Source organism: Schistocerca piceifrons, chromosome 8, assembly GCF_021461385.2.
Source record: "Schistocerca piceifrons isolate TAMUIC-IGC-003096 chromosome 8, iqSchPice1.1, whole genome shotgun sequence".
Taxonomy (NCBI): Eukaryota; Metazoa; Arthropoda; class Insecta; order Orthoptera; family Acrididae; genus Schistocerca; species Schistocerca piceifrons.
The window spans coordinates 98351416-98366261 of NC_060145.1; the positions used below are offsets into that span (position 1 = coordinate 98351416).

The 14846-nt window shown below is 39.2% G+C and overlaps 1 protein-coding gene across 1 annotated transcript in view; it reads right to left on the minus strand.

Moving 5' to 3' along the window:
- Positions 1 to 256: 256 nt before the first annotated feature.
- Positions 257 to 14846, minus strand: part of LOC124711294 (CD2 antigen cytoplasmic tail-binding protein 2 homolog) — an 83777-nt gene continuing 69187 nt past the window's right edge. Inside the window, exon 7 of the mRNA XM_047241298.1 lies at positions 257 to 2830. Within this exon, the coding sequence (XP_047097254.1) occupies positions 2643 to 2830 (188 nt within the window). The 3' untranslated portion in view covers positions 257 to 2642. The remainder of the gene's footprint in view (positions 2831 to 14846) is intronic.

Sequence of the window (14846 nt, forward strand, 5' to 3'; positions counted from 1 at the left end):
GCCACACCTGCTTTATTCACCTGATATGGCTCCATCAGACTTCCATCTCTTCCCAAGACTGAAAATTTTTCTTGGTGGACAAAGATTCACTTCAAACGAAGAATTGATAGCCGGAGTTTACAACTATTTTGCAGGCCTGGAGGAAACTCATTTTCAAGATGGGATCAAGGTACTGGAACATCGGATCAAGTGCATTGATCTACAAGGAGACTACACTGAAAAATAAAAAAAAGTTTCAGTGGTGTAATTACTTTATTTCTATTCTGTATTAAAAACTTTTCAAACCACCCTCGTTATTTCACCAAAAACAGATACTACATTTTCAGGTCCTGAATCACTGATTCGAAAATTATAAAGTGCACCAACATTATATCCTACTATGGCTACAGCACAGCAATTTTGATCAACCAAATATGTTGATGATTTCAAATTCTGGCATTGTTAAACAATGACAAGTTGAAAAGGAAAGGCATGTCATCCAGTGTCCAGGATGAAAGGACCCTTACAATATTGCAGCGCCTGTGTTCAGAAGTAGGATGCGAAGTTCCTTCAGACTGAAGGAACAGGCACTGCAGTTACTATAGCCATTAAGAAACACTTGAGATGTATTCACAGCTGCAAATATTGACAAAACATTAGTGGTATAATGGAATGACGACAATGAAAATCTGTGCTGGACTGGGACTTGAATCCGTATTTTCCAGTTACCCATGAGCAGTCACCTTACCATTTGGCTATCCGAGCATGACTCATGGTCAGACCCAAACTTCCATACGCCTCACCCATGTGTCTACGACCTGCACTCGTACATTCATTATGTATATTCCTGTAGGGGGGACACATTTTAATTGAAAGTCACTTGCCCATTATTGATGAACAAATACGAAATTGTAGTGCCTGTGTGGTTCAGAAGTACAATGCAAAGTTCCTTCAGACATGCATGCATATCCGAAGGAACTTTGTATTGCACTCCTGAACCACACAGGCACTACAGTATCATATTTATTCATCAATAATGGGCAAGTAACTTTCGATTAAAATGTCTCCTCCATACAGGAATATACATAATGAATGTACAAGTGCAGGTCGTAGACACATGGATGATGGCATATGGAAGTTTAGATATGGCTGTGAGTTGTGCTTGGATAGCCAATGGTAAGGTGACCACTTGCGATAAGTGGGAAACCCAGGTTCAAGTTTCAGTCCAGCACAGACTCGTCAATATCTGCAACTGCACATACATTCCATGTAGAGATGAGTCTTCCTCATCCTACGATTTGGGTGATGTGGCCTCCCTTTTCAACACTCCCCAACACATCCCTCTCTCCTTGCCAAGGAAGGAACCAACATTTCTGAAAGCTAGGGTAGTGTGTCACTTGGTAGGACTACACAAATTCTTCACAAAATATCACTTTGTGGTTTGAAGCATTAATATTGGTACAAATATAAAATCCTTCAAATGTGGCATAAATTTCTTGCTGTTTGTTACTTTTTCTCTGTTGTTCTGCATACATGATGTTTTAAAAAATGCTGAGCACATTTGCAATTCTTGCTTTATCAAGTTAACAAACTGAAAAACTAACATAGTTTCAAAGAAATCTGAGTTGTATCTACCCACCAACTTGGTACTCTTATTGACAAAAGGAAATAATTCCCATCCAACATTAGCAAATGCCTGTTTATTTCATAAGTGAATGAAGTGTATTGTACACAATAAGTGCCTAAAATATTTTCTGAAAAGCAAGGAGTAGAGGCAGGTCACAAGCAGGAATGTTTCTAGATCTTAATTCATTTAATTAGTTTTTGAAGAATAAGTCCCATACAAATATGATAGAATCTGCTTGTATCATCAACAATTGTGTCACACTACATAGTGTCGTGCATAATATCACAGTCATCACAGCATGGATATGGCAGTAAAGGAAATAACATTACCACATCAGAAACATGACATTAGAAAGGCAGGCGCAATGCACAATAAAACATGTAATTGAGTAACAATGTACAGCTACCTATTAAATGGTTTCTAATTATAGTAAGATAACTGCAATCATTCAATTTTCTGTTACTATCGTACATTTCAGTGTCTCAGAATTTCAAATCATACCCTACAGATTACATTAAGCAGCACAACAATTTTAATTAATTTCTCTGACTGTTGCAAAACTTATACTTAGAAGACAAAAATCAGCTGTAATGTAGCTTAATGTACAATTTGTAAATATGCAATCGAATCAGTCCTACAATTATCAATCACAAGACCGAGGGTTTTTCTTGTCCCACAGTAAAATGCATACAGGATATTTTTACATTACAGAATCAAATTATATATAGTCTCCCTATATACAATAATTACATTAACTCAACAGAAAACAAAAGTTTTCCAAAAATATTACATAGTTTTATGAAACAATATCAATCTGTTTCATGATCGCAAAAAATTCAGTGTAACCTGAATTTGTCGTCTTCACAGTACTTTACTCAGTGTTTCAGAAACGAAAAAATAAGTATACAGTAATTAAAAACCCACTGCTGTTTACTAAATGTAGTAATACATTAAAGCCTATGCAATGAACTTCTTGACTGATTATGTAACAGTGTTTGAACTAATAAAATTCTGTACTGTGTTATACAAGGAACTATTACAGATACAGTTCAAAGTCCACCCGCCTCGAAGTGTAAAATTGTCCATCCTGGCCACACTTGCGCACCCACACGTCACCTTTAAAATGCCCACTTTTAATCCACTGCAGCATCTGAGATGTGGTGTGAGGGCCATTGATCTCTGTGGCATTCTCTTCCAATTTGTACTCCCACATCAGTTCACCACCTGAAAAATCATTTCATTTCTTGAGTGTATTTCACATTAGTGGTGACGCCATCACTGAACAGAAAGTAAAAGAAATATATAAATGAAGATGTAGCTCTCCAGCATCAGTTATCAGCTGTATCTGCTGTGCCAACCACATGGACTTCTCTTCTGAAAATGGAGATGCACTGAAGAACTGTAGTAACTATTAAAAGTAGTTACAAAGTGGTTGAGGTGGAAATGCCCCCAAAATGAAATTCCCCACCGCAATGGATTATGACTGAAATGTAATTCCAATAAAGGATTCCACATTATCCCTATCAAAGCCAGATCTTACACAGTAATTAGTAGTAAACAGCCTAAACACCTGGGCATTCCAAGAACCACAGCTACTCACTCTATAACTACTAGCACAACTGATGCATTTTTCTTCATACATTCTCCAAGCATCCAAAATCACACTTACCTAATCCTGCTCCAGTCTCTTTCCTTACTGGTACTCAGAAGATACCAGTATCCTTAGTAAAATGTTACTGGCTTGCGATACACAATGGTGGAGGAAAATAAATCATCAAAAGATTAACTTGTTTCAACTCTCCTGCCTGTTTTTTACAGTAATGTCAGAGTTAAAAGATAATTTATGGAAAAAGGAAAAAAAACACACACACACACACACACACACACACACACACACACACACAGCCAGCATTGAGACAAAAATATGGAAACATAAGAAATACATGCCTGAACATAGATGCAGATACTAACCAAGCCTGCAGGTTGCGCTGCTGCATTTGACAATGAATGGGACGTGTGCAATATCCTCAATACATTGCAAGAATCGGTCATGGGCAGAACACTGTTCTGTGTATTGTGAGTGCATTATGTTGGAGCTAAGTTAAGATGAATGTGAGCAGGTTGTTGGTGCTCGTATGGAGGGTGCTTCTGTGGCTGAGGCAGTCAATGTATCTGGTGTTTTGAGAGGCAATGTACCACAGATTTATACCGCATACAGGGAAAGTCACAACACAGACCAAAGTGTGATGAGAGAACGTGATGGACAGTCGCTGAAGAGGGTTCAGATGAAAAATACGAGGATAACATCTGCAACAGTCACTGCAGAACTGAATGTCACACTCATGAACACTGTCAGTCCAAAACCATACATGATGATACAAATACCCGTAACAAGAAAACGGGGTGCTGAAGCCACAAAACATGGACTATGGAGCAATGGAAGAAATTCATGTGGGCAAATGGGTCTTGTTTCACACTAATTCAAACTTCTGGCTGCGTTTTTGTCCCAAGAGTGGAACATGGCAGGGTTCAGTGATGATTTAGGCAGCCATATTGTGGTTTTCCATGGGGCCCCCTAATTGCTCTGCAAGGTCACATTACTGCCAAGGATTATGTGACTATTTTGGCTGACGAGGTCCATTCCTCGATACAATGTTTGTTGTGCAGGGGTGATGCTGTGTTCCAAGGCGACAGGGCTCCTGTTCACGCAGCTCACATTGTCCAGGACTTTCATGTGAGTACAAGGATCAATTATTGACACATCTCCCCTGACCCCACAGTCACCAGATCTCAATATCATCGAATCTTTGTGGTCTACTTTGCAGAGAGGGTGCGTGATCGCTATCTGCCTCTATTGTCGTTACCTGAACTTGCCACTATTTTGCAGGAAGAATGGTACAAGATGCCCTTGAAAACCAAACAAGACCAGTATTTATCCATTCTGAGATGGGTGCTTTTCCTAAACCATATTAGGCATTGCAGTTTGTCATGTTTTTGGTGTTACCATATTTTTGTCCAACCCCCTTACTTCCATCCTACTTTGTAACAAATATTGTCTCCTAACCTTACAGCACATTGCTAGCTGGTTGTTATAGTGGCATTGAATTTCTCTCCTACAACTACTAAAAAAAAAATTTAGGCACTTGACTTATCTCTCCCTTTGTAATGACAGTCAACAATACATAGTAGAAGCACTAAAGGGCCTATATAGAATTCATAATTCTAGGTCACAGAGTCTTCTTGAGAACCGATATATGAAGATGACTCAAATATAAACAGCAATTGCTCCAATGTATTGTACAAGCAGTTCCGAGAAGGGTGGTGGAGTGGAGGGCTGAAGGTCAGAAATGGGAAAGAGGCTCGGTTTGCTGCTGCACTCTATTCTGGCCTCAGTACAGCCATGTGCTGGGCTTAGTACAGCCATGAGTGAACAAGAGATACCTCTGTCTGTGACAAAGCAAGCTGGGATATTTTTACTTCTCCTCTTGTTATGCCATCTGCCTCCTTAAAATTCATTTTTTAATTAATTACCATTAACATATGTGAGTATAATCTGCATTTTTTAAAAAGAGAAAGGTCGACCCTCAGTTTTAAAGAATATAACACAAGATCTAATTTTGTGCTTAGTTTTATGTACGTAATTGATTTTCTAATTTATTTTGTCTATTCCTACATAGTATCTTTTGTTATAGGGTGAAATTGGTAACTGTTTCGTAACTCAAATTCTATTTCAACGAAGAAATAAAGAAGCTGAACCAACACACGTTTCACAATGTATTACCACAAAATTTTAAACCTATGACGGGTTAAACCCTCAGAGATATTCACTCTTTTGAAGGCATAGTTTGAGGGTGCTGCGCACTGTCCCCCAACTTTGTGTTTATTTAAGCCAGACAATTTAAGGGCAATTATAGAAAATGAAGTCAGACTCACCATCTAGGATCAAGTATCACACATGACAACATCTGTGCTGTTTGATAGCTTACTGAAAGTGATCGCTGGTACACTGTTGAAGAAATCACAGCAAAAGTGGGTATCAGCACTGGGAGTGCTCAGATCATTAACAGTGAACAGCTTGGCTTTAGAAAAATCAGAGCTCAATGAGTTCCAAATTTGTTAACAGAACAGTAAATCAGGTCAAGTTGGAGATCTGTGAGACTTCTGAATTGGTTACGGCAAGAAGGGGAGGATTTTTTGAAGTGTACTGTCACATGATGACACACGGGACCATCATTATGCACCAGAACCCAAAAAGACAAGTAAAGAGTGGTACCCAATAAAGATCTTCTGGCTGCATTTCTTTTACTACTGTGTAACTCATCGATTCTCTTCATGAATGACATTGGTGAATGCAGCTTACTACCACCAGTTGTTTATGTCAGAAAATGCCACTGACAGAAACAAAAGTTGAGGTACGTGCAGATGTCACCCTTCTCCATGACAATACTAAGCCCCACACCACAAATTTGACAAGGGGAATGCGGAGGGCATCCACTAAGAAACCCTTAACACCCTCCCTACAGTTCCGCCTGACTATTTTCTGTTTGTATCCATTAAAGAATCACTTGGAGGGAAACGATTTGTAAACAATGAAGACATCAAGGAATGTGTGCACAACTGGTTGAGGACGTACCCCACACTTTTTGTGAACAAGGAATGTTCAAGCTTCTGACTTCCTGGTAAAAGTGTGTAGAGCATGTCGAAGTATTTAAGGAAAAACCGAACTTATCAATTGTGACAATGATTAGTAAATAAACAAATAAAAATTATCACCACTTACATTTTAGTCATTCTCATGTAAACATGAAAACACAATGTTACTTACAGAACTGATTCACATTTTGTATTCTGCATATTAGGTCATTTATTAAACCTGTAGTGAGGCTTTATTGGATTTTACTTAGCCATGGCAGTGGTACAGTCCAATGTACAGTGGTACAGTCCACTGTACCAGTTATTAGGGTTTCTTCCCATTTCATTCACATATGGAGTGTGGGAAGAATAATTGTTTAAATGCCTGTGTGTTTTGTAATTAATCTAATTTTGTCCTCACAATCTGTAGGTGAGTGTTACGTAGAGGGTTGTAGTACATTCCTAGAGTCACTGTTTAAAGCTGGTTCTTGAAACTCTTTTAGTAGGCTTTCTTGGGATAGTTTACATCTACCTTCAACAGTTTGCCACTTCAGTTTCTTCAGCATCTCTGTGACACTCTCTCACAGGCCAAACAAACCAGTAACCATTTGTGCTGCCATTATCTGTATATGTTCAATATCCCCTGTTAGTCCTATTTGGTACAGGTTCCACACACTTAAGCAATATTCTAGAATGGGTTGCACAAGTGATTGTAAGCAATTTCCTTTGTAGGTTGATTGCACTTCTCCAGTATAGTACCAGTACTGTACAGAGTGAGGTGGCACAGTGGTTAGCGTATGAGACTCGGATTTGGGAGGACTATGGTTCAAACCTTTGCCTGGCCTTCCAGATTTAGGTTTTCTGTGATTTCCCTAAATCCCTCCAGGCAAATGTTGGGATGGTTCCTTTCAAAGGGCACGGCCGATTTCCTTCCCCTTTCTTGACACAATCTGAGCAAGTGCTTCATCTCTAATGACCTCGATGTTGACGGGACATTAAACTCAATGTTCATTCCTTCCTTGCAGTATTCTACCAATAAACTGAAAGTCTACCACCCGTTTTATTCACAACTGAGTCTATGTGATCATTCCATTTTATTTTCCTACAAAGTGCTACACCCAGGTATTCGTACGAGTTGGCTGATTCCAACTGTGTCTATTGATACTAAAGTCATAGGATATTTTTGCATATTTTTGTTTTGTTAAATGCACAATTTTACGTTTATGAATGTTTAAAGCAAACTGCCAATCTTTGCACCCCTCTGAAATGTTATCAAGATCTGACTGAACATTTATGCAGCTTCTTTCAGACAGTACTTCATTACAGATAACTGTCATCATCTGCAAAAAGTCTGAAAGTTACTAGTAATATAGTCCACAACATCATTAATATATAACATGAACAGCAAGGGACCTAACACTCTTCCCTGGAGCACACTCAAAGTTACTTTTACAACTGATGACGACTCCCCACCCAATGTAACATGCTGCGCCCTCCCTATCAAAAAATCTTCAATCCAGTCTCCCTTAAAACCCACATCCTTTCATCTTTCCCTCTCCTTCCCTCTTTCCCGATGAAGCAACCGTTGGTTGCGAAAGCTTGAATTTTGTGTGTATGTTTGTGTTTGTTTATGTGTCTATAGACATGCCAGCGCTTTCTTTTGGTAAGTCACATCATCTTTGTTTTTAGATATAGTCATAAATTTAATTTGATACACCATATGATCATACTTCTGACAATAAGTTTGGATGTACTGAGTCAAACACTTTTTGGAAATCAAGAAATACTGTAGCTACCTGACTTATCCAAAGCTCTCAGTGTGTCGTGACAGAAGTGTAAGTTGAGTTTTGAGTGATCGATGTTTTCACGGGCTAAGCTTGTTGGCAGAGAGAAGTCACAAGATACCTCACTATGTTTGAGCTCTCAGAGTATGTTCTACTATTGTACAACAAACTGACATCAAGGATCTAATGCCATCTTCAGATCAGTATTGCAGTATAAGAAGTCCTGTAAGATAGATGTGCATTCACTGTCTTGACAATGCATGAAATTTTGTGTTACAGGGCTTCTTATGTTGCAACAATGAATAGAATATTTCTGTAGGTCACAGATGAAATCAGCATTTGTAAAAATAAAACCCACTACTGTCACCTGATTACATAAAAACGGGGGAAAAGTTTAAACAGTGGCATAGTTTTGGACAAATTTGCAACACATTACTTCATTACTGTGACTTGTTACAATTGTGATCAGTCCTCACTTGAATTATAATTTTTTGCACTTCTTCCACTTAATTTTTTTTTCTAATTGTCAATGCATATGCAGTAATGGAAAGTTGTTCATTTTTAGCCCTGAGAGTAGAGACCCGGAACACACTGATACAGAACAATACAGAAAAAGTACGAAGAATGTAAAAGACAACTGACATAACATTTTACGTCTCAATTTCAATCCATTCTGCTGCATTATACCTTCATTATGAGAGAGGAACTACTTAAGACACACTTTATACTCTGAAATCAAGGAAGTTTCAGCACAGAGTACATGAAGCTGTTGGAAACTGGTGTCTGCACTGTTGTATTCTAGTTTTCAATTGACCAATAATTAAAATGCATATTTCAAAAGTGTTGGCGAAGTCAGGGGGATCAAACAGCACAAAACAAAGACTCAATCATAAGACAATTAAAGAAATTCCAGCAGCTTTCAATTTTCACATCCTCGTGCTGTCAACACTATCACAGCACTGACTCAGTTGAACAAGAGGGATGTGGGCCATCTCTGCCCACGTTGCCTGAAGTGCTTCATGGTAATTAAAATAGAATGATTCAACACTATTCCTTTCTGGCCTCAAATTGGTCAATAAAAAATACGAGGAAAATAAATAAAAAAGCTTGCAACATTGAAAGCACAGGAACTGCCATAAATAAGTATTTTAAAAGTTTAAAGTATACACCTTGCAAAAAGAGCAACAATGTAATGTTTTATGCTTTGTTCCATCCATACTTCTTTCCATATGAAGCCCACTAACCATTAACAGATATGCGTTTTGGCAGCTATCGTCCCTTATAATATTGCCATTCTGCGGACAACGCATCTGCAGTGATGACAATTCAAGAATTCCCTGGCCCAGTACGGTCATAGTCTCACTAGGAGCATTGCAGAAAAGCACTATCCCCCAAACCTAGTCCGCAAATGATTTTCCATTCCATAGCCTAATACACCACTAATCTCGCATCACACAATATCATCCTGTACTGGAACAAATGAACAATGTTCTTTGCCAGCATTTCGAATACCATCATGCTCAGTTATGAGGGACAGTCTACTCACAATCCTTCCTGCCCTTCCTAAAGTGGTATTCCACTGCCCACCCAACCTACATGATATCCCAGTCCTTCCCTAAGCCATGACCAGTCCCAACCCCTGCCACATAGGTAAAATACCTATGTAGAAAGGTGGTGGTGCCACAAGCAGACAATATACAGCCTCCAGGGCTTGATTAAAGAATGGGAGGAATATTGGGGTAGAAGTCCCACCAATGACAAGACAACTGGAGAGGGAATATAACTTAAATGGACAGGAAGAAGAGTTGAAATCACATATTTAGTGAAACCAAGGAAACTTAAATCTCTCTCACTGGATGAGGATTCGAGCTACACTCTCACAAACATAACATTACTATCTTAACCATTGTTATACCTTGCTCAAAATTAGCAGTGGTGCATATGTAATAACCTAAAAAACTGCTGCTCATGAAACTACACATCTAATGCTTAAGAGGACATTACCACACAACAAGAATGTGACAATCCTACTAGGTTGTTATACAATAACTTAACCTTTCAGAACTAACAAAGATTGGAGCACAGAATAGCAGCAAAAATGTGCACAAGGCTACTGCAGGTAGCTGGGACACCTGAATGTTATCATGGTCAGTATTTGCGCACATAACTAAGTAGCACCAGATTACCTTACAGTTAGTGAAAAGGTATGCTCCCAGGGCTTATCAGAAGTTCTGAAAGTACCCCAGTAAAAGTACTACTGCCAATGCCTGGGATTCACATTACTGCCAATGCCTGGGATTAACATTTTAGACATATTGGTACAATACCATGACACAATATAGTGGCCCCAGTGTGCCACATCAACCGATGTGAAGTCTTAAGTCTGATAATGATTAATAAACAACTGAGATCTGGTGGGTGGAAGAATAACAGCGAGGTTATAGAGTACACTACATCATAAAGCATCTGAGAATTAAACAACACTAACCTCACAGAGAGTTGGGGAGAGGCTTCAGGACAGTGTAAAATAATGTTATTGACACAGTTCATGTAAGTACCTATTGCACAGGACTATGTTACTCCATTTAACAATATTTACTTAGCTAGTATAAAAAGAGAGATTGTAAAATACTTCCTTTCTTATCCCTGTTTAGATTACCTGAGGACGCACCTAAACTGGTGTGAAACTGGTCTTGATTTAAATAAAAAGATTTCTCCAGCCAGAGCAGTGTTTCTTGCCTTCTTGTAAAAATGTAATCAGACAAAACCCAAGAATGGCACAATTCACTATCTCATGGGTCACAATCTCCACCTGTTAATATTTATATCAAAATGAAAGAGTGAAATCTGTGCCTATTAAGATCTTGTCTCCCCATAAAACTTCATCTTCAGTCTCTAAAGTACACTGTACAGAGAGAGACTTTCCCACAGAGCTGTGACACACCAACACTAATATGGGACCTACCAACAGGGAAAAAAACTTTGTTTATTCTACAACTTTTTGTCTTTATCACTTTCCTCTCTGTCTCCAAGGCACCCCCCCCCCCCCCCCAAAAAAAAAAAAATAAATAAATAAAAAATTAAAAAAAAAAATAAGGAAAAAAATCTGCTTTTCTGCTCTCCTCACAATTCTCAATTGCATAAATCACTCCAGTTATCCTTTATCTCACTCTTGTTGTTGTTGTTGTTGTGGTCTTCAGTCCTGAGACTGGTTTGATGCAGCTCTCCATGCTACTCTATCCTGTGCAATCTTCTTCATCTCCCAGTAACTACTGCACCCTACATCCTTCTGAATCTGCTTGGTGTATTCATCTCTTGGTCTCCCTCTACGATTTTTACCCTCCACGCTGCCCTCCAATACTAAATTGGTGATCCCTTGATACCTCAGAGCATGTCCTACCAACCAATCCCTTCTTCTAGTCAAGTTGTGCCACAAACTTCTCTTCTCCCCAATTCTATTCAATAACTCCTCATTAGTTGTGTGTTCTACCCATCTAATCTTCAGCATTCTTCTGTAGCACCACATTTCGAAAGCTTCTATTCTCTTCCTGTCCAAACTATTTATCGTCCATGTTTCACTTCCATACATGGCTACACTCCATACAAATGCTTTCAGAAGCGACTTCCTGACACTTAAATCTACACTCAATGTTAACAATATTTCTCTTCTTCAGAAACGCTTTCCTTGCCATTGCCAGTCTATATTTTTTATCCTCCCTACTTCAACCATCATCAGTTATTTTGCTCCCCAAATAGCAAAACTCCTTTACTACTTTAAGTGTCTCATTTCCTAATCTAATTCCCTCAGTATCACCCGATTTAATTCGACTACATTCCATTATCCTCGTTTTGCTTTTGCTGATGTTCATCTTATACCCTCCTTTCAAGACACTGTCCATTCCGTTCAACTGCTCTTCCAAGTCCTTTGCTGTCTCTGACAGAATTACAATATCATTGGCGAACCTCAACGTTTTTATTTCTTCTCCATGAATTTTAATACCTACTCCGAATTTTTCTTTTGTTTACTTCACTGCTTGCTCAATGTACAGATTGAACAACATCGGGGAGAGGCTACAACCCTCCCTCACTCCCTTCCCAACCACTGCTTCCCTCTCATGCCCCTCAACTCTTATAACTGCCATTTGGTTTCTATACAAATTGTAAATAGCCTCTCTCTCCCTATATTTTACCCCTGCCACCTTCAAATTTGAAAGAGGGTATTCCAGTCAACATTGTCAAAAGCTTTCTCTAAGTCTACAAATGCTAGAAACGTAGGTTTGCCTTTCCTTAATCTAGCTTCTAAGATAAGTCGTAGGGTCAGTATTGCCTCACGTGTTCCAATATTTCTATGGAATCCAAACTGATCTTCCCCTGGGTCGGCTTCTACTAGTTTTTCCATTCATCTATAAAGAATTCGCGTTAGTATGTTGCAGCTGTGGCTTATTAAACTGATAGTTCGGTAATTTTCACATCTGTCAACACCTGCTTTCTTTGGGATTGGAATTCTTATATTCTTCTTGAAATCTGAGGGTATTTCACCTGTCTCATACATCTTACTCACCAGATGGTAGAGTTTTGTCAGGACTGGCTCTCCCAAGGCCGTCAATAGTTCTAATGGAGTGTTGTCTACTCCTGGGGCCTTGTTTCGACTCAAGTCTTTCAGTGCTCTGTCAAACTCTTCACGCAGTATCATATCTCCCATTTCATCTTCATCTTCATCTACATCCTCTTCCATTTCCATAATATTGTCCTCAAGTACATCGCCCTTGTATAGACCCTCTATATACTCCTTCCATCTTTCTGCTTTCCCTTCTTTGCTTAGAACTGGGTTTCCATCTCATAGAAGTGGTTCTCCTTTCTCCAAAGGTCTCTTTAATTTCCTGTAGGCAGTATCTATCTTACCACTAGTGAGATAAGCCTCTACATCCTTACATTTATCCTCTAGCCATCCCTGCTTAGCCATTTTGCACTTCCTGTCAATCTCATTTTTGAGACGTTGGTATTCCTTTTTGCCTGCTTCATTTACAGCATTTTTATATTTTCTCCTTTCAATTAAATTCAATATTTCTCCTGTTACCCAAGGATTTCTACTAGCCCTCGTCTTTTTACCTACTTGATTCTCTGCTGCCTTCACTACTTCATCCCAAAAAGCTACCCATTCTTCTTCTACTGTATTTCTTTCCCCCATTCCTGCCATTTGTTCCCTTACGCTCTCCCTGAAACTCTGTACAACCTCTGGTTCAGTCAGTTTATCCAGGTCCCATCTCCTTAAATTCCCACCTTTTTGCAGTTTCTTCAGTTTTAATCTACAGTTCATAACCAATAGATTTTGGTCAGAGTCCACATCTGCCCCTGGAAATGTCTTACAATTTAAAACCTGGTTCCTAAATCTCTGTCTTACCATTATATAATCTATCTGAAATCTGTCAGTATCTCCAGGCTTCTTCCATGTATACAACCTTCTTTTATGATTCTAGAACCAATTGTTAGCTATGATTAAGTTGTGCTCTGTGCAAAATTCTACCAGGCGGCTTCCTCTTTCATTTCTTTCCCCCAATCCATATTCACCTACTATGTTTCCTTCTCTCCCTTTTCCTACTCTCGAATTCCAGTCACCCATGAGTATTAAATTTTTGTCTCCCTTCACTACCTGAATAATTTCTTTTATCTCATCATACATTTCTTCAATTTCTTCGTCATCTGCACAGCTAGTTGGCATATAAACTTGTACTACTGTAGTAGGCGTGGGCTTCGTGTCTATCTTGGCCACAACAATGCGTTCACTATGCTGTTTGTAGTAGCTTACCCGCATTCCTATTTTTTTTATTCATTATTAAACCTACTCCTGCATTACCCCTATTTGACTTTGTATTTATAACCCTGTATTCGCATGACCAAAGGTCTTGTTCCTCCTGCCACCGAACTTCACTAATTCCCATTATATCTAACTTTAACCTATCCATTTACCTTTTTAAATTTTCTAACCCACCTGCCCGATTAAGGGATCTGCATTCCACGCTCCGATCCGTAGAACACCAGTTTTCTTTCTCCTGGTAATGACGTCCTCTTGAGTAGTCCCCGCCCGGAGATCCAAATGGGGGACTATTTTACCTCCAGAATATTTTACCCAAGAGGAAGCCATAGTCATTAACCATACAGTAAAGCTGCATGCCCTCGGGAAAAATTACGGCTGTAGTTTCCCCTTGCTTTCAACTATTCACAGTACCAGCACAGCAAGGCCGTTTTGGTTAGCGTTACGAGGCCAGATCAGTCAATCATCGAGACTGTTGCCCCTGCAACTACTGCAAAGGCTGCTGCCCCTCTTCGGAACCACGCATTTGTCTGGCCTCTCAACAGATACCCCTCCGTTGTGGTTGCACCTACGGTACGGCTATCTGTATCGTTGAGGCACGCAAGCCTCCCCACCAATGGCAAGGTCCATGGTTCATGGACCTTCTTAATTTTTCTTTATTTCTCACCCTGTCGTATCATCTCTGGACTTCTCTCTCCCTCATGCTTTCCCCTTCATATGTGCTTCCCTCTTCATTACTAAGGGGAAGTTCCTCTCAACCAGAGGTGTAAGCGATCTATCGCAACTATACAACTTCTCCAAACCTATCCCCTTTTCCTATCAGTAGAAGAAACTATCAGTTCCAAAAGCTATATATCATTTTTCTGTACTTTTATGTGTGTCTAATGGCAGTATTTGGAATTTTGTCTCCTAAAGCTAAGTACTGGCTGTGTTGTTCTTTTACAGTTCACAAAAGTATTTTTTTTCCTTTTTATATACAATTTTTCTTTCACATAAAATCAGCCTGTTTTAT